Raw genomic sequence first — 22,828 nt, forward strand, 5'->3', positions numbered from 1 at the left:
AAACTATTATATTTATTGTCTTCTCCTGAGGATGGGGACTGTGTCTTCATTTTTGAATTTTAATTTTTATTGTCAGTGATCTTGAAACATAGCAAGTGCTTAGTCATTCATTTATAGACCTCCTCTTTCTCCTGGCTATTCTCTCTTTTTTGAATTTTTATGACCCTATTCTCTCCCAGTTCTCCTCTCTGTCTAATCATACATTTTCAATTTTCTTTGCTGACTTGTTAATTATATTATGGCTCCTTATTGAGGGTATCTGTCTCTGTTTTAGATCCTCCTCTCCTCTCTCTGCACTTTCTTGGTGACCTCATCATTTCCCCATGCATCTCTATTCAGATGACTCACAGATCTTTATATCATATTCCCTTGAACTTCAATATCACACCACCAATTACCTACCTGACATTTCAAACTGAATGTTCCAGACATTTCAAACTAAAGACATCTAAAACAGATTATTGTCTCTCTCTTTTAAATCCAGCTCTCTTCAAAACTTCCCCATTTCTGTTGAAAGTATTGCTGTTCTTTCAGTCTCTCAAACTAATTAACTAAGCATTCTCCTGGAATCATCCCACATCCTCTATCACCTGCCAAATCTTGCTTCTGTCTTCACATCTTTACTCTTTAAGCCCTTCTCTCTATTCTCATAGTAATCTCCTCATAGTAATCTTCTTAGAATAATACTTTTAAATGCATAAAAAATGCCTCAAATTACAAAGAAACTAATTATATTGAAATATACTAGAATTAAAATGCATAACATACAAATATATAGACTTCAGATTAAGAACTCTTGTTTTAAAAGAATCCTTTTCTGATTCTCCATATGCTAATATTCTGCCTCTTAAATTAGCTTGTAGTTAATTATTTTAAAAATCTATTCTCTTACTCTTATTTGTATTCAGTTGCATATGCATGTGTGTATATATATTGCCTCCGCTTAGAACATAAGCTCTTGTGACTTTGTATGTATAGTCCTATTATCTAGCAGAGTAGGCATTTATTTCTTGTTGATTCATACATGACTTACTGTTTTTTAATGTGACTGTGAATAGCCCTGTATTACAGATACCTCTATTATACACAGAATAGTTATATCTAAAGATGAATATGAGGCATGATCATAAGTTCAAATGTTTGGAAAATTATCTCTCTGTTTCCTCATCTTTTGTGGCTTATGTGTATTTTTATTGAAATGATTATTGAATTTATTCAGGCAATTATTCTTTGCTGAATTATTGGAATATCTGGAATACTTTGATGGTTTATGAGGATGAGGGGACAGGTGATTTGAAATCCAGACTATACTGGAAAGTCTGGGCCATATGGTCACCACAATCTTTCTGTTAAAACAGGCTCCCCTGCGTGGTGCTTCTAGACCATTCTGAGAGTCACCTTGATTAGAGTCTAGAAAGGAATCAAGATTTGGCAGTTTAATGATTGTAACAGGGACTTGAAGTCTCAAAGCTTTTGTCCAGGGGACTTCCCACCTGACTCTTGTGTACCCAGCTGTATATTCTTCCTAGCTGGCTGCTGCTCAAAAGAGACTCTGGAGAGTCTGGAAAGGTTTAATTAGCAGAGCCAGCTGTGTCCAAGTTGGTGAGGGTATGAATCTTTCAGGCTTTTCCCTTTCTGCCATAGGCAAGTGTGGCTATCTTTGACAATCTTACTTAATGGAATGAGTAAAGCCTTAGAGAAGGCCTGCTTTTTACCTCAGGGTCAGCTGAGAGTTGTATTATGCCCACTGCCCTGAGGACAAGGTCTTCCCTTACTAGTCTTTTGTGGTATTGGTACACATTTCCACATGAAAGGTAGTATGGGGGCAAGGGGAAGGGAACCCTCCCAGTCATTGATTTCAGGAGATATTTCCCCATATGGTTATGTAAATCACACTGGATATTTATTGAAACCTCTTAACTAAGGTTCCCCCAGGATGGTTGATTATTTGGCTGCCTGGGATTCCAGATGATGGACACTTGTCATTGGAGCCACCCAGAGGGAAGCATATAGAAGAAGAAACAGACTCTTGGGCCTCTTTTCCACTTTTCTCTATTCACAGACCAGGGAGTAAAAGTGTAAAAGGGATAAGAGAGCAGCCCTGTGTTCTAGTTGGTATACGAGCCAGGAATCCTCCTTCCCAGGAACTAGCTATCTTGAGACAGAAGGGCATAAGGGTTTGATGAGCTTGCCCACATGGCCTGAGAGACTGTAAGACTAAGTTTTTTCCTAATTTATGGGATGAATATTAGCTGATATTATGAAAAAAAATCTTCTGCAGAAACACATGGGAAAAGCACATATAGAGTGCCCTCACAGTGTCTAGAGGGTAGTTCATTCATGGATAATGAACACAACATGCTACAGGAAGATGAAAAATTTTTATTCTTTAGGCATAACAATTCTAGAATTACCTTGTATTTATCTTATTTGCATTTATTTATGTTCTAAGTTTAGATATATGATTTTAAATATATACATATAAATATAAAGCAAATATACAAAGTGAAATAAGTTAATAAATTTAAACTATAAAGTGAATATATAAAAACATATGTATCCATATTATATACATACCTATATATCTATATCTATGTGCATACAAACATAAATTAAATTTATATTTATTAATTTATTTTGCTTTACATATTAGCTTTATGAGCATATATGGACTTATAAATCCAAGATAGGTTCTAGAATTATTATACCTAGAGAATCATACAGTTAATTATGGTATATTATCCATGAATAACCATTGGGTCCATGTGAGCAACTTTATATCTGCTACCCCTATATATTTCTGCAGAGATCCCTCCTCTTACATTCTTTATTTTTTTTTAAGTTTTTGCAAGGCAATAGGGTTAAGTGGCTTGCCCAAGGCCACACAGCTAGGTAATTATTAAATGTCTGAGGCCGGATTTGAACTCAGGTACTACTGACTCCAGGGCCGGTGCTCTAGCCACCCCCATCTTTACTTTTTAAAGTTCTTTCCTTTCTTCAAAGTCCATCTCAGGACTGTGAATCCTTCTTGGTCCTCTTTCCTAAATGAATATAATCTCTTACCTTCTTCATCAAATTGACTTGGTCCTTAGTCTGGTCTTTCTTCTTTGCATTTATTTATTTCCTGAATCAGAGTTACTAGTGTACATAATCATTCCCTCTTCCGGAATACAAAATTCTTGAAAATAGGGTCCGTATTGTGATGAACTTTATATCCCCCAGGTGCTATCACAACAAGTTATGTATAATTTGGATTTTAAAATCTTTGTGGAATTAAATGAAAAGCCTTTGCCTCCAAAGTCCACCAAAACTAACACAGATTTCCTAGCTCCCAGTTATAGGGAAGGCATATAAGAAATGTCCAGTGAGCAGTCCCAGCAGAGACACAGAATTCACAATCAGGGGGAAGAAGCAGGGAATCACAAGAAACTAGAAATAAGGTTCCTTAGAACAATAAGATCTTCAATGACTAGTTCTCAGTTAGTGAAGTCAGAACTTCAAGACTCTGATAAACCTCAGCAAAGAAGGGGGTCCCCTACCTGCTGTTTTTATAGTTACCACCTCTATATATATTTTGCTCATTCTTCCATCTGCTTTACCCTTAGTAATAGACACACCTTATTGCTTATTTTTTTCCTTCAGTGCTCAGAGGTAATTAATGCAGTAATTTCTACAGAAGTCTAATCCTCCCTTCTAGATGAGAAGATCCTTAGAACAACTGAAGACTTGGCAGCATCAGCACCATGGCCAGAGGTTTGCATTACTACCTATCTGTCTTAGAGCTTTCACACATATTTCTATTTTTATTCTCACCCAAATGGTCTTTTTATTGCTTTCAGGCTCAGGTTCATAGATTTTCAGGTTTTAGGTTGACACATACTGCTGCTTTTCTACCCTATCTAGCCATATCTAGTTCTTTTGAGGGGAAAAAAGGTATAGCTTTCATTATCTTTTTCCAGGAATAGATCCCATCTCACCAAGTTCTGGTGATGCATATGAGGCTGTATTTATATCTTTGTGATAAAGTTTCGAATTGTCTTTTCTTACTGATCAAATTCTGTATGTTGGAATATATATATATATATATATATAATATATATATGTATGTATACACACATACACACACACACACACACACACACACACACACAAAGTGAGGCCATCAGAGTTTTCCCTATATCAAGTTTGCTTTTATTTTCTTCTGTGAATTACTGAAACTATCTAAACTGCTTATATTTCTATCTCCAATTAATTGAAACATATAATTATATAACATAGTCATATGTATCTTTATGAAACATATATGTGTGGTTACATAATGTGGATATATGATATATTGTGTGGCATAATATATAATATGCATGAATACATACTTAAATATGTATTCATATATATTTATACTATAGTTGCTACCCCCTCCTCTGCTTGGGCTTAATTAAAATGCCAAATTTTCTTGGTTAGCTGAACTAGAAGTGATTCTCTCCATTTTCTGAACAAATCTTTGCATAACTCATGCTATTTTCTATGTTTCTCATATTTATTCTCTTCAATTTTGGTTATCTATGTGTTTGAATCATCTGTTCTATCAGACTACAAGGTTTTCAAGAAAGAAATTACATCATACACATCATTTTATCTCCTATAACACAGGACTTTTTACACTATATGGACTAAATTTGATATTTGCTCCTGAATGAATGAATTGAGGAAATGGGAAGGAAATGAGCATTTATATACTTATTGGCCTACAAAAAATGCATTGAGTATTCTAATTATATTGTTTTTAGGAGGCTGAATTTGATACTTCTATCTGCATTTCTAGCAAGACTCCTTCCCCAGAAAGTGTTAGTTATGTTTAAGGTAGAAAGATGGAAATGTATTGTGGATATGCTTAAACATGAGATCTCCTCAAATAGAATGTGAGGTCTATTAGGTCAGGGACTATTTCATTGTGTCTCTGTAGCTCAGCACAGGACTGGAACATAACAAGTAATTAAAGAGTGATAACTTATTAATACAATCAGTTACCCAACAAGCTTGATCTCCTACTATGTACCAGACCCTAGGTTGAAAAACTGGTAATATAAATATAATAAATGAAACAATCCCTACTTGCAAGGACTTTGGGAGTTTACATTTTAACAGGAGAGACAATAAATAGCAACACTCTTATAAACATAAACATTTTGGGCATATAGAGACACTATATAGTTTACCATATAGTATAAAAATAGAGACACACATATATGCATATATATAAATACATAAGAATAATATAAAGAAAATAAGAATAAAATAATTTAATACAGGACAGTTTGAGGAAGGCACTAGCAGTTGGGGAAGGGGAGATCAGGAAAGACTTCATGTATGAATTGTGTTTTCAAAGAAGAGGGTATTTTCATGTGGTGGAGGATAAGACAAAGATATGAAGATAGGACAAAGTATGACATGCAAAAAACAGAGAAAAGGTCATTTGGATGGAACACAAAATGTAGGGACAGAGAGGTGTCTGGTAAGTTGTTCTAGGTTGTGAAGGACTTTACAAGCTAAACAGAGGAGTTTGCATTTTATTTTTGGGTTGGTCAATGACACCACTGGAATTTACTGAATTTGCTAATATATTCATTTCAGATTTATTGACTTCATTCTGCTACTACCAGGGTCACTTTCCTTTCACTTTTCAATTATGTTTCTTATCCTTTGGAACACATATTATGTTAAAGTATATTATAATAATAATAGTGGTGGTGATGATAACTCATATTTAAATAGCATTTTAAGGTTTACAATATGCTTTCCATATATTTGAGTCTCACAACAACCCTATAAGTACTATTACATCTATTTTATAGATGAGGAAAGTGAGGATAAGATCAGTGTCTTGCTTGGGGTCACACAATTATTAAGTGTCTGAGGTAGGATTCAAACTCAGAGGCTCTTGAGTACCACTAAAATTAACATTCAGACTAATTTTTATATAGACTGACTTTATATTTCCTGAGATAAATGAAGACCTGATGGGGATGCTTGTTATGAAACTAGAGAAGGGAATCATTGGCTTAGAGCAATTATCACAGTGTTTAGCAGATTTCAGGAAAAAGGAAGAACAATATAGCAAGGAGACTTTTTAGGAATAGAAAAGAAAAGAATTTCATTCATTTGGGAATTTCAATCATGATTTTAAGTTTTGTCCTTTCTGGAAGCATAGAACTGTTAAATTTATAGGAAATACAACTAGCCCTATTTCATAAAGTTGACTAACTGAATGTAGCCTGCACAGAAATATAATGCTATGATTTGGAAAAGGTTAAGGCCTTAGTTCCCATAAAACTGCTGAGTAAAAAATGATTGGTCATGCCCAGAAGCCAGCTAGAATAATAAGCATTTTTGTGCATATAGTTTGTTGTGGCTTTTTCACTGCACATCATTTAGTGATGTCCACCTTCTGGAAGCTCTGATAAGTTGTAGGACTGGATGCATCCCAGAGCTCTGCTGTCACTTTTTAGATATTTTGTAAGATTTGTCCTGTGAAGTGGGAGTTGATGCAATGACCCCTGGGCCTGCAGTCGGCTGAGATGAGCAGCAGCTGGTTTCTCAGGTAAAGCTCACAGCCTCAACTCTCAGCACTGGAAGCATCTGCAGAGTCATCACTTTCACTCTATTGCTTCTGTTAGGCGGGCAGGGGAGGGATCAGAAAAGACTTTTTATGGGGAGTTAGCATGGGGGTTCTTGCTGAATCAGCAGTAGCATAATCTCCCTTGTGATAAATTCCAAGCAGACCCAAAGCCATTCTGAATTCCAAGCAGGGAGATGTATAATTGTTCTTCCATCAGGCACAGGGTTTTATCTGCTTATTTTCTTTTAAACCTCAGATTAACATCTTAGAGCTGAGTTGTCTGTTCCACAGACATCCCCTCCCCCAAACTAAATCCCATCTCATTCCCTGCTTATCCCTAACATCTCTTCATTGAAAACCTCCACTTATTTTTGCTAGGCTAGGGCAAGCTTCCTCAGAAGCATGTCACATGATTAGCCAGAAACTCGGCCAGAGAGCCAGAAGGACCTCAGGGCCAATCCAGATCAATCTTCTCATTTCATAGATGGGGAAACTGAGGCCCAATGAGGAAAACATGACTTGCCCAAGGTCACATGGAGGAGTCAGAAGTAGGATCTGAATTCATGTCTCAGGTCAGGGCTGTCTCCCAGTGAGGACCTGATCCTAAAGATAAAAATGTCATTTCTATTTAGTAGCTGTGCATTCATTTTATAGGCTGGGCTCTGGGTTGATATGGATTAGATCCCTGGTTACTCATCATGATGAGAACAACTGATGGGAAAGCTGGTTGGATCTAAAGTTATAGGTTCTGGGTTTGAATTTTGACTCTTCCATTTGCTTCACTTCTTTAGACCTCAATCTCATCATCTGTAGAATGAAAAGGGGGTTGGGATAGACATCTTCAAAGGTCTCTTCTAGCTCTAACTCTATGAGCAATGAACAGAAATGGTTATCCCATATACATACATGCATATATATGCACATATATGAATAAAAATATCTTTTCTGATTCCAGGGAATCATGGCATTTTTAGATTCGAAAGGGGCATTAGAGAGCATTTAGTCTAATTTCATTTAATAGATGAAAAAAATAAGACCTATAGGAATTAAATAATTTGTCCAAGATCAGGCAGGTATAGTCAAGGGCAGAGCTGAGATTTGAACTCGGTCTTTTGACTCCAAATTCACTGTTTCATCTTTGCAGTATGTTCCATATCTGCAGTTGATCATCAGGTTGGGAGTCAGGAAGACCTGAGTTCACATACAGTCTCAGACTCTTACTAGCTGTGCTATCTTGGGTAAGTCTTTGTTTCCTCATCTGTAAAATGAGAAAGAGAAGGAAATGGTAATAGTTCAGTATCTTTGCCAAGAAAAACCTAAATAGAGTCACAGACAGTCTCACATGAGTGAAACAACTCAACAACAACACCCAGTGATCAATCTATTATGACAGCTGATTATACAAAAAATACAAAAGTACATTTAAATGGTACCCTTTCTATACCACCTTCACCAGCATCATTAAAACCCTCTCTGCTTCATCCTCATGATATAACAAAAATATTTCACCAAGAACCAAATAAATGCTATAGGATTCTGAAATAAGGTGGCCCAAAATTTTTATCAAATATGGGCATTTACCTGTAGCTAATTTGCATAATTATAAAAGTCAAAATTACTTATTTGCTCAGTTGTTCTTAAAATAATATTGTTCTTACTAGGTGGGGAGGGAAGAAAAAAAGCAACCCACTATCCCTATCAAAAACAAATGGAAAAAAAATAAAAAAAAAACAAATGGAAGCACATAGGATTGAGAGCTATTTTATATATTTTTCTGTTTTATATTCTGCCATGGCCAAAATAGACATTTCACCCAATGATGAACTCTCTAAGGCCAGGGCTCTCCGTTCCTAAGCTGTACCCAGCCTCATATTTGACACCTTCCATCTCTTTAAGATTTGCCACAGCTTTTGATCCACTGCCATGGACAGATAGATGGATAGAAAAGAAATAAGAATTTATCTTGTGCCTATTTAGTGCTAGTCTTTGTAACAAATATTAATTCTTTGGGTCCTCATATCCAAAGTCCTCACATATGAGGAAGGTATGCATTTTTTGGCAAGGCAATGGGGTTAAGTGACTTGCCCAAGGTCACACAGCTAGGCAATTATTAAGTGTCTGGGGCCACATTTGAACTCAGGTCCTTCTGACTCCAGGGCCAGTGCTCTATCTAGTATGCCACCTAGCTGTCCCAGAAGGTACGCATTGTAAAAGATGAAGAAATCAGGGTAGATGGTGAAGTAACTTGTCCAGGATTATATAAACAGTAAGTGTCTTGAGGTTGGATTTGTATCTAAGTCTTCATGAAACCAGTACATATTTAATTGTCTCTGCAAGCTACAAAGAAGCCACATGGCTTGTCAAATGTCACACAGCTAAATGTGATGGAGTCAAATTTCCAACCAAGCTCTTCTGGCTCCAAGTCCTTTGTTCTTTCAAAAAACTCCCCCAGGCTGGAGATATAGTCTTTTTTTGTTAGTTTGTTTGTTTTGCAAGGCAAATGGGGTTAAGTGGCTTGCCCAAGGCCACATAGCTAGGTAATTATTAAGTGTCTGAGACTGGATTTGAACCCAGGTACTCCTGACTCCAGGGCTGGTGCTTTATCCATTATGCCACCTAGCCACCCCGAGATGTAGTCTTAAGAAACTTGTGTGATCACTTGTGTGAGCCTCAGGTTCTTCACCTGTGAAATGGGGATATTATCTGCGCTGTTCATAAGTACAAGTGTGTTTGTGTGTGTGTGTGTGTGTGTGTGTGTATGAAATGTATACATATTTGTAGAGATATAAGGCATGTGCATACATGTATGTATACACATGTGCTATATACACACATATATATGAATATGGATATGTTTGCTTGATATAAGAATATAAACAGATCTATGTGTGTAATATATATATTTAGGGTATACATATATACACACACATATATGTATACACACACACATAAAATATACAATTAGGTATATCCTATATCTAAAGTTGTATCTTTACAATTTAAAGATAAAGAAATAATCTAAGTTATGTTTAGCCTGTAAAATTACATGCACATTTATTATTATTATTATTATTTACTATTAATAATTTCATCATCTTTAAAAATAATTTTTAAAAAGTCTCTGGAACAAATTACCATCCTGTTATCCTTTTATATTTAATATTCTCTATTCTAAACCCAGGTGAATAAAAGAAATACCTTTTGTCAATGAATAAAAGTTCTAAGATAAATGTATCTTCTATGGGTTCAATGAAAACATGTTTGGGACAGTTGCAACAACACAGAGGGCAAACAGAGATGGTATGTACTTTATCCTGACTCTACCTGGCTCAGATTCCTTCTGCTAGGCCTCTATATTTTGGAAACTTTTCATTCCATGTAGATGGAGGTTATGAACATTTGTTTCAGTCACATCTATTCAACATTGTTCTTAAACGTTTATGGATCAATGCTGTGTCAATGGTAGGAAACAGTTTTATTTATAAGAATGCTTTGTGAACAGCACAGTTTATATGGTGGAATTCTCCACAATGATGGGTTGGGCTCTGAGAAAGTTATTATCATTAATATTATCATTATTCTTCTTCCTTCTGAGCATTAACCTCAAGAAATGTCAACCAATGGTACTTTGGAAAGGTACCAGACTGCACTCAGGAAGCTCCCCAGCCTCCTGTCAGAAGATCTGCACACTGGCTTGCCTCACCTCCCTGCTTGCTAGGCAACAGATGCTTTATTCTCTAGAGATCCACACCTATAAGTGAGATGCAGCCTGAAGTTAACAGATAGATTATATGTATCACATGTTACAAAAATTGGAGTTTAAGCATCCAATTTTAATGCAAATGAGTCACTGAAAAAAAACCTTGAAAGTCACACTTTCCTAAAATCTCTTCATATGCTGAAGAGGAGAGGTAATTATCAGAGCCATTCAGTCTGTTGCAAAAGTACCTTGTGGGTAAAAGAAAAAAAAGTCTATATCATTGGCCTTTGGTGAAAACAGGAAGGGAGACAGAGGTGTTAATGAAAAGGACTGGTCAGTCACATGTCACCCTCACAGGCAAAAGCAGCTGAAAAATCAGGTGCTTTTCTCCTCAGATGAAGGTAGAGATGCAATAAGACAAGGACAGCCTAGTGAGGTCCCATGCAATGCAACAGGGGCACCTGCTCCCTGAGGCAGAGGCCTATTATCCATTTAATAGCTGCTGTTTGTTCAACTTGTAATTAATTTCTATTTCAGACAGATGACAAGCTTTGAGAATACCAGAGAAGAGGGAGCTACTTCCAGCTGTTATTAAAATAAGAAAGTGAAATTCCTTTTATATGAAAAGGAGAAGTAGCATGGTACAGTGGTAAGAACACTGGCTCAGGGTTCAAATAACAGTACTGACCTTCACTTAACTTCCCTAGACCTCAGTTTCCTTTTCTGTAAAATGAGGGAGGAGACTAGAAGTCCTCTGAGGTCTCTTGCAGTTTTAAATCATAATCATCATAACACCAAAACATTCATATGGTATTTTTCATATATTATATATTTGATCCCTACCATAGTCTGAGAGCTAAGGTGATACCATTATCCCCATTAAACAGATGAGAAAACTAAAGCAAATAGATTAAGTGACTTGCCCAGGGTCATACAGATAGTAGTAAATGGTTGAGGAGGAATTGGGAATTAGATCTTCCTCCACTACACCTTTCTCTGTCTCTATCTCTTTCCTTGAATCTATTTTAGTCTGAAATCATAAGCATGAACCTCATCTACCCTTATTACTTACCCAATTTTAAAAATATCTTACCCTTTATTAAAAGATCTCCTCTATAACATGTCTGGCATATGAACATCCAGCTTCTATTTCAATACTTTCAATAATGGAGTCCTCAGTACCCAAGGAGGTGACCCATTTCTATTCTGGAATAGATGTCATTGTCATGCAGTATTTTACAATATTGACTTGAATCATATTTTCTTCAAATTCTCATCTCTTCGTCCTTAGTCTTACCCCTCTTCCACATTCAACATACCCGACCCTCTACTATTGTTCCAACCCCAAACCCAGTTTTTTTTTTCCCTCTAGTTTAAACCCACAGAGCCCTGGACCAGTGTCAGGAATACTCAACTTCCTGAGCTCAAATTTGGTCTCAGCTTCTTACTAGTAAGTCATGTAACCATATTTGACTCAGTTTCCCCATTCTGTAAAATGAGCTGGAGAAGGAAAAGGCAAATCACTTCCATAGTTTGCCAAGAAAATCCCAAATGATCCTGTTTATCAGTTCTTTCCCTGGATGCAGATAGCATCTTCCCCTCATAGGTCCTTTGTAGTTAATAGTCAAAATCATTTAATCACTAAAAGTTGATCTTAAAATAATATTGTTGTTACTGAGTGGGAGGAATGAAAAAAAAGTGGAAAAAAACTCCTAACTGGGGTCATGGAAAGTCAGACACATCTGAAATGACTTAACAACAATAGTCTTAAAGTGCTATAGGAGAGAGGGTCAGAAGTACAGACATACACACATACATACATATACAATAATAAATATGAGATAACTCTGGGGGAGAATCAATAGCCTGGATAATCAGGAAATGCCTCATGTAAAAAACAGGGTTTGAGCTGAGTTTTGAAGGAAATCAGGGATTTTAAGAGTTGAAAAGAGGATGCAGATAGAGTTGACCTTTCACTTTGAGAAGGCAAAACCCATCTACAGATGCCCCGGATCTTAAAGCAATATGTCTCACAATCTATAATTTCCAATCTGTATCTAATTTTTGCTTTCATGCCACTTGACATGCCTAGGTATTCCCTTCCAGAAAACAAACCAAAAACCCTTCACATTATCATCCCTTCAAGTTAACATCCTATATATTTCTTCTTTTCCACAGCCATATTCCAATGAGGAAAAACATCTATGCTTATTGCCTCCACCTCCTTTCCTTGTGTTTGCTTCTCAGACTTTTGCAATCTAGCTTCTGAAGTCATCACTTAACTGAAACTTCTTTTTGAAGTGAATCTCATAACTGCTAAATTTGATAGTCTTTTTCTCAATGTTTATCTCTCTTTACTCCTCTGCAGAATCTGACTTTATGGATCAATTTTCTCTTTCTGGATTCTCTCTCTTTGGGTTTTTGGAAATTGTTCAGTCATTTCAGTTGTGTCCAATTCTTTGTGACTTCAATTGGTATTTTCTTGGCAAAGACATTGTGGAGGTTTGCTATTTCCTTCTCAAGCTCATTTTACAGAGGAGGAAACTGAGACAAACAGGGTTGAGTGACTTGCCCAGACTCACACAGCTAGTAAGTGTCTGAGACCAGATTTGAACTCCTTAAGATGGGTCTTCCTAACTGAAGACCTGGGCCTCTATCGGCTGCCATACTTAACTGTCCTGAGATTAGGAAGATCTGAAGAATTTAAACACTGTCAGAATTTTTCCTAGTTATGTGATCTTGAACAATTCTCTTGACCTCTCTTTATATCATTCTCCTCACCTGTTTTCATACACACACACACACACACACACACACACACACACACACACACACACACACAGATCTTTTCCATGATGATTGCATAAGGTAATGGATATAATATATTTTGCAATTTTTCCCATAACAGAACAATTAAAGAAGATAATTACACATGAAACTGAAATCTATTGTAAACAACTTATTATTCCTTTAATTATATAGTAAAGTTAGCATGTAAATTTCTCTTTTTTCTTCCCTCCCCTCTACCCTAGAGATGGTTATCATTAGACACACATACATATATCATATATATGAAAATCTTTCTAGACATAGTTCTATGACTGGGGAGTTACTGAAAAAGTTGCACATGATTGTCATAGAATATTATTGTATTATAAAGAATGAGGAACTCAAAGATCTTAAAAAAGACTTGCACAAATTAATGGAGTGAAATGAGCATTACCAAGAAAACACTGTATACAGTAACAGCAACACTGTTGTTCTTTAGGGACAAAAATAGTTTATTTAGGCATTTCTGTGATTACTAGAACCTAAGGATGAGAGATTAGCAACAGCAGAAACAGCAACCACCAAAAGAGGATAAGCAGTAAGGAAAGTCATAGAGGCATGAGAGTTTATCTGGGGGATGAAGGAGCAATTAAGGCATTTTGACTATTATAAATGCCCAAAATAACTACAAAGGATCTATGAAGGAAAAGACTATCTCCATCCAGAGAAAGGATGGTAAATAGAAGTACTGTGCAAATTATAAAGCACTATCTAAATGTTGACTATTTGTATACATGTGTATATATATATATATGTCTATCTGTCTATCTATCCATATCTACATGTCACATATACATACATACATGCATGTATACATGTGTGTATGTATGTATATTTTTCTACACACAAACCAGGGCAGTTCAGTGGCTCCAGGGCTAGCCCTGGAGACAAAAGGACCTGAGGTCAAATCTGAATGTTATGTGACTTTGGTTAAATCACTTAACTTCTGTTTGCCTCAGTTTCCTCACCTTTAAAATAAGTTAAAGAAGGAAATGGCATTTCCTAAATTTGCTAAGAAAAATCTCAAATAGGTGCATACAGAGTTGGACATGACTAAAAAAGTATACAGCAACAATTCTCTCTCTCTCTCCCTTGCCCCCTCATACACACATACACACGTATCCCTGCACATGGAGCCCTTCAAGCTATACATACATGCATTCATCATGTTTATGTCACTGACACATACATAAAATAATTGCTACATTGCTCAATAAATATATACATATAAATCACTCCCATCACACCCACATAAACATGCATGTGCATGTGTATCCCCATGTGTGTAGCCCTGCAAGCTAAATCCACATGTACACAGCATGTGTGCTAGAGACACAAAAATAGAATGGCTCTGCTACAATGTCTGTCACATGTGTGTGATGTGTGTATAGCATGTACACACACATGCATGCATGCCTATGCTCAACCGCCTAAGGAGAGGGGACTTGCTGCCCCTCATAGCTTGCAAGACTGCTCACTATTTGTGTGCGGTGTTTATGCATGCATGCATAGACCTGCGCACTCACACATGTGTGCACATGTTTCTATAATGTAGACATATAGAAACACATAGTCACTCATGCTAGCTAACATTCGCACAAACATGAGAGGCTGCTTGGTTAAGCTGCAAGACCCCTCTCTCCTCAGGTGTTTTACGCAGAGGTTGTGGGTCCCTCTGTTAGGGTTTTAACAGAGGGGACCCTGTGGGGCAGGAGACAGACTGGATGATCTTGAGGTTTCCCCAATTTGAGCATTTCATGGTCCTCCCTGATCCTTAGTGAGTTCTAGAAAGCCCTTTCTGGTCAGTCCACTGAAAGGGATACCCTGAGGTTAGTGAGCCTGAATAGCAGTGGCAAGGTGGCTTCAGTCTTCTTCATTGGTGTTCCAGCCTACATGATGTGACCTGGCAGAAACTCTGGAGCAGCAATGTGAGGGCCCACCAGCACCAGGAAAGACTTTTGGAGGGGAGCTGGCTTCCTGGGGCATAGACTAGTGAAGAGTGGCAGGCAGGGACTTCTTAAGACAGTGATGAATCTGCCTGGACCAAGGATGGGTTAGAACTCAGTTTGGTTTATGATTGTTTTCATTTTCCATGGCATCTGTTGAGCCTTCGATCTGGCCTGCACAGGCTGGAAGATGGACTTTTTTCTGATAGATTTCTTTCCATCGGCCGGTTGGGGAGAGCAGATGCTGTGGGTCAGGCCGGCGGCAATCAATTTGGGGAAAATAACTCTTACTGACTGAGGGAGAAAGCCATAAAACACACAGGAGGCAGGGATGGAAGAAAACAATAGCAGGCTGACAATGGATGAGATTACTGCTAAATGCCAGCTCCTACCCCTATAGATCATTCCTGGAGCCAGGGTGTCTGCTCTGTGATGCTGACATTCACCGTGTGTGCCCCGGCAAACTGAGAAAAGTAGCAAGTGAACTTAGAAGCCCTTACATGACAACCTCCTCTTCCCCTTCATTTTACTGTCCAGTCTTGTGCTTTTCTTAGTGTATGGGGCAAGCCCTCTGAACTGAAGTCCTAGGGAAGTGGTTGCCAGTCACATTAAAAGGATGCTCAGGATGACAGCACTCCCATGAGTTATGAAGAAGATTTGAACCCTGCTCTTTCTGACTCCAGGTCATGCCTTTATCCAATCCTTCATGATTCCTCACCCTCTTGATTTTCTCTTGCACAAACTTCTGGTTCTCACCTGCAACCCCTTATAGCTTTAACCACCAATTGAAAACTAGAGTGGTCCCATCCATTCTGCCTCTTCCTTACTGTCTAAGCTTGTTCAAGCTCATTTACTCACCCCACTCTTATATAGATGCTTAGATAGAAGGCTATCACCAAAATCCACCTGAATTTTTTTTTTTTATTTTTGTCACATTATAAGACCTAAGGTTCCACTTGGTGCTAAGGTTTGGCTGGGCAAGGGCTGAGACTCACCAAAGTTTTCTCCTCCCCAGATGTCCATTGCTGCATCGTACTTCCCCAGGTGATTAAACCAGGATTTGTTCATTACAAATAACCCTCCGGAAATTATCGGGGTCCTGCACATCAGGAAAAGGGAGAGGAGAGTGAGTAAAAAGAAGGCAGAAGTTCTCATAATCTCTGTTCTTCAGAACCCAGAGACCAAGGCCATTGTCCTTGTCCTTTCTGGTCCTCTAACATAAGGGCCAATAAATTTCCACTTTCCTGAAACAAGGACATGCACCTCAACATGTAGCACTGCCTGGGCATTATGCTGGTGCTCATAAATTCCCTGGGTCTGACTGGCAGACTACACCCATCAGTATTCCTCTTCTCCAAGGCCCAGAGTCATGTCATAGCCTTTATTTCAGGCTTCCAAACAGAGAGGCACATGGTATTTGGAGAAAATTTATACATTCTCTCAGAAGGATTCTGCCTTGGAAGATTCTTTTTTTTTTTTTTTTTGCAAGGCAAATGGGGTTAAGTGGCTTGACCAAGGCCACACAGCTAGGTGATTATTAAGTGTCTGAGACCGGATTTGAACCCAGGTACTCCTGACTCCAAGGCTGGTGCTTTATCCACTACGCCACCTAGCTGCCCCATGGAAGATTCTCTTAAGATTTATATCACCAAAGGGATTGATTACCTAGTCACATAAAGGAGAAGAAAACAAAAGGCTTAGGAAATCTGCTTTATCAACTCATCATTGATGGGAAGCAAGGTTTTCATGAAATATATTTCCTAATGTCTGCAGCTCTCTTTTTGATTCTATGGAAATCTATGGTCTATGGAAAAATTGTAAAATGCTTAGCATAAATATTATGTATATGTCAGCAATCATTATTATCATTATTATTGCTATTTCTTAACTGCCTGATAGTTGTGATGGAAGAACTGTGTGGCAGAAGGAAGGATCATGGGATTTATAGCCAAAAAACAATCTAGTCCAAGTCTTTCAGTTTACAGATGAAGAAGCTGAGACTCCAAGAGGTAAATTAACTTGTAGGATGCTGATAATCTAAAGAGAATCAAGAGGAGGGCAATTAGGATGGAAAAGGGTCTTGAGTCCATTTATGCCATGGCTGGTGCCTTCTATATATCAGGAACTATGCTAAGTACTTTACAAATATTTATTCTGTTTGGACACCTACAACAATTCTAGATGTGCTTTTCATCCCCATAGTTGAAAAAAAAACAAGATGGCACCTTGCCCAGGGTGGTAATTGTCTGAGATCATATTGGAACTCAGGTCTTCCTGATTCCATACCCAGTGTCACCACCTGCCTTTTAAGAATTGAGGATGTAAGGAATGGAGAAGAGGAGTCACAATGGAGATAGCTATCCGAAGGCTATCGAATGCAGAAGGGATGTAAAAGGAAAATGTCCATCCAACTACTACTTTTTAGGTGTATTGGAGGTTTTTGAGGGGTCTGTGGATAGATTAACTGAGGGTTCCTTCCAATTTGGGAATTTCATGTTTTTGTGATCTGCCCAAGTTCACTGAGGTGATAAATAGAAGAATTAAGATTCAAACCTAGGCCCTCTGAATCTAAATTCAAGGAGTTATAGTCACTTGAGGAAAACCAGAGAGCACTATGGAACCAAAAGATGCTTTTTATTGGGTATAGCCAAAGCTTTGTTCTAAGAATTAGGAACCACTTGAGCTAGGAGGGAGTGCAGAAACTTCTCTAGTTCCACCTCTCCTAGATGCTCAGCTAAAGCCTAGGGATGGGGAAGTAACTTAACTCTAGTTCTCCCAACTAGTCACTATGTGACTGAGAATAAAATTCATATCTCTTAGCTTCTAATCTGGCAGACATATTATACTTAGGAAGACCCAACCTCTGATATTTATCATGAGAGTAACCCTGGACAAGTTACTAATTTCTACAAGAAGAAGTTGGTGGCACAAAGGAGAGCAAAGGCCACAAGAAAGACCTGAGCACAAATCCAACCTCAGTCACTAACTAGCTGAGAGACCCTGGGAAAATCAATTTAACCTCTGATTTCTTCTGTTTCCTCAATTGAAAAATGGGGATAATAATAATAATGTCTATCTTGTAAGATAGATCAAATAAGATGGTTAGAAAAAAAACAAAAAAAACCCCAAAAAACTCCAAAAGTCTTAGGGCTAGTCTGAGTCTTTAGGGACAATCTGTATAAATGTCAGTGATCCCAAGACTGCAAGGGGACTGACTAGGTTTTTCCTAAGTCTGATCCCTTTCTGTTGAGTTCTGTTTCTCTGATTAGCAAAATGATTGCAAGAGGCCAGTTTCACAGAGACAGCAAGAAACCTTTGCCTTTAAGAGGAGAGGCCAATAGGCTGTTGAGTTTTTCCTTGACTTTGTAATGATCATTCTTCTGGAATATCAGGATGGATGACTTGCAATTTTTTTTCACCTATTCTCCTCCCCATAAGCTCCTTCTACTCCTATGGCCTTTATCAATCAGTGATTGATTAAGTATGCATCTATTGAGAATATCCCCTATGCTCAGTCAATAGATAGGCAATAGATGGAGAGAAAGATAGACAGAGACAGATAGGGATAAATGAATGAATTAATGAATGAGGATAGAGATAAATAGTTAATAGATAGATGGTAGATAAATGAATAAATACATATATACATAAATGGTTATATTTTACTGCTACACAAGCAGCTCTTAGAAGATGTTCTGCAGCTTTGGTTTCCTTCTCAGCATCTCTGAAGAATTGAAAGGCTGGGAGAGAGAGAGAGTTAAGGAGGGAAGATGTAGAATCATAAGAGACTAATTTATTTCTTATTGGTTTAACCTGTAGTTTATATCAAATCTATCTGCAACTTGATGGCTGTGATCTACAACAAGGATGTCAAACACCATAATATTACATTAAAAAACTAATCAATATGGAGTTGCAGGAATTCTTATAGATGGATTAGTGGTTTCTGTTTGATAAACATGACCCATTTTTATGGATTCCTTTGGTCCCTCTCACAAGTTACCAACTTTTGTTTTGAGAAACTCTCATTTGGAGGCATTCATTTGTAGATCTTAAAGATAACTATATTCTTATTATTTGCAACTTCCTGATTTGGGGGGGGGGGTTGCAAGGTAATGGGGTTAAGTGACTTGCCCAAGGTCAAACAGCTAGGTAATTTTTGTCTGAGGCTGGATTTGAAATTAGGTCCTCCTGACTCCAGGGCTGGTGCTTTATCCACTGTGCCACCTAGCTACACCCCCCCCCCACTGATAACATTCTTTAGGGTTGTCAGATATTTAAACCTAGTGATCAATGTACACATTTTTCACATTTTATTTGCTTGTAGAGTGCTTATTTTTTTTTGTTCTTTGCTCCCAAAGAAGACTATGATATCATAAGTGATGCCATGACAAGCAAGTGAATTGGAGTGAAAGGGTGCTATGCTAAGTCACCAGCCTCACTTTCTCCTCTGGAGTCATCTGAGTCCAGTGGCCAGATATGGTTCAAGATGACTAGAGAAGACCTTGAATGCAAAGCAACCAGGTTTAAGTGACTTGCCCAAGGTCACAGAGCTAGTAAGTGTCAAGTATTTGAGGGAAGATTTGCCCTCCTGACTCCAGAACTGGTGCTCTATCCACTACACCATCAAGCTGCTCTTGTAGAGTTTGGATAACATAAAGTCTGCTGATGATGCTGCAGTCCTAAGATCAGTCCATGAGTATTCTAAATGAATTAGGCCAGGGTCACAGGCTGAACCTCTAACCTCAGTTTTGCAAGTGTCTGTTCTTACTGGCCCAGGACACAGAGCAATGGACTAGGAGTCATGAAGAATTAAATTTAAATCCTGCCTCTTTCACCTACTGACTGAATTGTAGTTGTTATTAAATCATTTTCAGTGGTGCCTGACTCTTTTTCTTGGCAGAAATACTGGACTGATTTGCCATTTCCTTCTGAAGCTCATTTTACAGATGAGGAAACTAAGGCAAATGGAATTAGGTAACTTGCCCAGAATCACATACACACACACACACACACACACACACACACACACAAACCACATATACATACATACCACACATACATATCACACCCACACACCACATATACCACATATATACCCACACACACACCACATATGCTTACACATCACAATACACTCATACACATCACACACACACATACAACACACACATACACATTTATACACACACACACATACACATACAGAAATCTGAGGTCAGATTTGAGCTCATGAAGATGAGTTTTCCTGACTCCAAGTCTGCCACGTTGTGCATTATGGCACCACCCTACATAAACCACTTGGACTCTTCCAATCTCTTTCAACCCCATTTCTAACTCCATGATCCTGACACAAGGAGTCAGAATAAAGGGAGTTGATGCAGGCAATCAAATGGGTCAGTGCAAATCCAATTGAATTCATGGATTAAAAAATAGTCAAGGTACACAGCATCATATTCATATGCAAATGATAGACAGCATGTTTCACTAAGGTTCTCTACTCATGGCAATGCTTATGATTACCCTATATTTGCTTTCCCACTACTTGATTCCATACTGACATAGCCATGAGTAGAGAACTATGATGAAACACATCCTAAGCAAATATAGAAACCAGAAGAATAAGTAACTATAAGTTGTGCAAAATCAATTGATATAATGACCTTTTCTATTAATTTATAATGCAGCACTCTGCTGTTGTAATCCCTTCTTATTATTAATTATCTCTTCTTTGGGACCATTGTTGATTTTTCACTTACTCAACCTGCTTTTAGGGATCTTTCCATTTATAATGCTGTCAATATGCATATTTTTTTTCAATTCTGGTTCTCTCTGCATCAGTCATACAAGACTTCTCAAACTTCTCCAAATTCCTTGTTTTCATTTCTTACTTATAGTACCATTCTATTACTTTTATATACTCCAGAATATTCAGTCACTTCCCAATCAATGGACACTAGTTTTGTTTCATGTTTTTTGTTACCATAAAGTGCTATTGTGAATATTTTGGTAAATGCTAGACCTTTGTTTTTGTCTTTGAAGTCCTTTAGGATATATACCTGGTAGACAGATCACTGGGTTGAAGTATATGATTAGATAAGTCACTTGTCTAGTTCCAAGTTGTTTTCAAAGTCACTGGAGCAATTTATAGGCCCATCAAAATATATTATTTTTTCCTGGTTTTCCATATGCCTATTTTTGCATAATCCCTCTAACATATCTCAGTTTTTTCCTGTCTTTTGCAAGTTTTTAGGTTATGTGGTAAACCCCAGAGCTTTTAAATTTCTTAATTTTAAATTCTGTTCTTAATAAATTGGAGTATTTTTCATATAATCATTGATATTTTAAAATTCCTTTGAAACTATTAAGAACTTTTGATCACTCCTTTATTGATAAACAGTTTTTGATAGCATGCTAATTTCAAGTGCAATCATCTTTTTTTCTATTCTACTATGTCATAGAAATCGGTTTATTTCTCAAGTTCAGAATAAAATTTTTTTTAAAGTAATATTAGAGTTAAAGATTTTTACTTACTTGATAGGCTGAATGGGATCCACACGTGAGGCCTTTTCCCTGAGGGAAAGCTCTTCCCACTTGAAATGGAGTGTCCAATCAAACCCTAAACCATAGTACAAAGAAAAAAATTACACACACACACACACACATACACACACATATCTGTGTGCATACACAAATCACAGACAAACCTGTTTAAACATGTATCTATGTGTGGGTACATCACATATTTATCTATATTCATGTACATATATGTATATATACACACATATACACAAACAGGTATATTTTCCTCAAATCTCAAGCTATGTAAGGAAAAAACATATCCTCATAAGTGACTTCGTTAATGTATTTACTTTAGAAGTGCTTAATACATCAATAGCACCTGTACGGTTTGGTGAGGAAATTTTCATTTGGCCTATGCAATGGGAAAAATATTTAGCTCTTTTAGAGTCATACTATTTCAAGTTCCCAGATTCCCCTACCATCCATGCCCTCTTTGAAGTTAGGTTAGATCCATGCAACAAAGAGCCAGACATGGAGAAATACCTACTGGACAGAGTCCTTGACAATAAAAGGAGTCAAAGCAACGAGTCACATATATACATGAGTCACATAATGATATGTTAAAATTAACACAACAGAGATCCTTATAGCTGGGGTATTTGCCCCATTTTCTGTGGGTAGGATTATCAGAGCCTTGATCTCCAACCCTGAATTTAAATGACTTTATAAGGAAGTTTGAGGTGAATTATAGAGGACTCTAATATAATTTGATGCTTTTCAAAGAAACCCCTCATCCCATTCCCCAACATAGGACTGGGAAAATTACAAAGAGGAGAGGAGTATTAGGACCAGAGTTCTTAGGAATTAAATTCACAACCCCAATTTTATAAGGTTAATCCTTGTTCAGCCCCTGTTTTCTTTGGTTAGATTATATTAGGGTTCCCAAAACTTCACTCATACTTTTAAGATTTCAAAGTGAAGCAACAGAACCATTGCCAAAATTGAGAGTAGACATCCAAGTCATGTTTCTTTCTTTCCCTAATCCATTTTCCTGTGATCAATCACTTGGCAACAAGAAAATTCCTTAATGGGGAAAAGAAGTCAGCCCCACTCACCACCTCTCATGTCCGGGGAAGAAGACACGTAGGCAAAAGTGTCCCGGTTAATGATATCAATTACTGGACACACCACCCGTGTGGGATCCTGAAAAATAAT

At 37.5% G+C, this 22,828-nt stretch overlaps 1 protein-coding gene across 1 annotated transcript in view; it reads right to left on the reverse strand.

The window, feature by feature from the left end:
- Positions 1-22,828, reverse strand: part of GALNT14 (polypeptide N-acetylgalactosaminyltransferase 14) — a 353,138-nt gene that overhangs the window by 37,742 nt on the left and 292,568 nt on the right. Inside the window, exons 7-9 of the mRNA XM_074209659.1 lie at positions 22,729-22,816; positions 21,626-21,710; positions 16,087-16,190 (exon numbers count right to left, since the gene is read on the reverse strand). Of these exons, the coding sequence (XP_074065760.1) occupies positions 16,087-16,190; positions 21,626-21,710; positions 22,729-22,816 (277 nt within the window). The remainder of the gene's footprint in view (positions 1-16,086; positions 16,191-21,625; positions 21,711-22,728; positions 22,817-22,828) is intronic.

The sequence above is a fragment of the Macrotis lagotis genome, chromosome 1, assembly GCF_037893015.1.
Source record: "Macrotis lagotis isolate mMagLag1 chromosome 1, bilby.v1.9.chrom.fasta, whole genome shotgun sequence".
Lineage (NCBI taxonomy): Eukaryota > Metazoa > Chordata > Mammalia > Peramelemorphia > Peramelidae > Macrotis > Macrotis lagotis.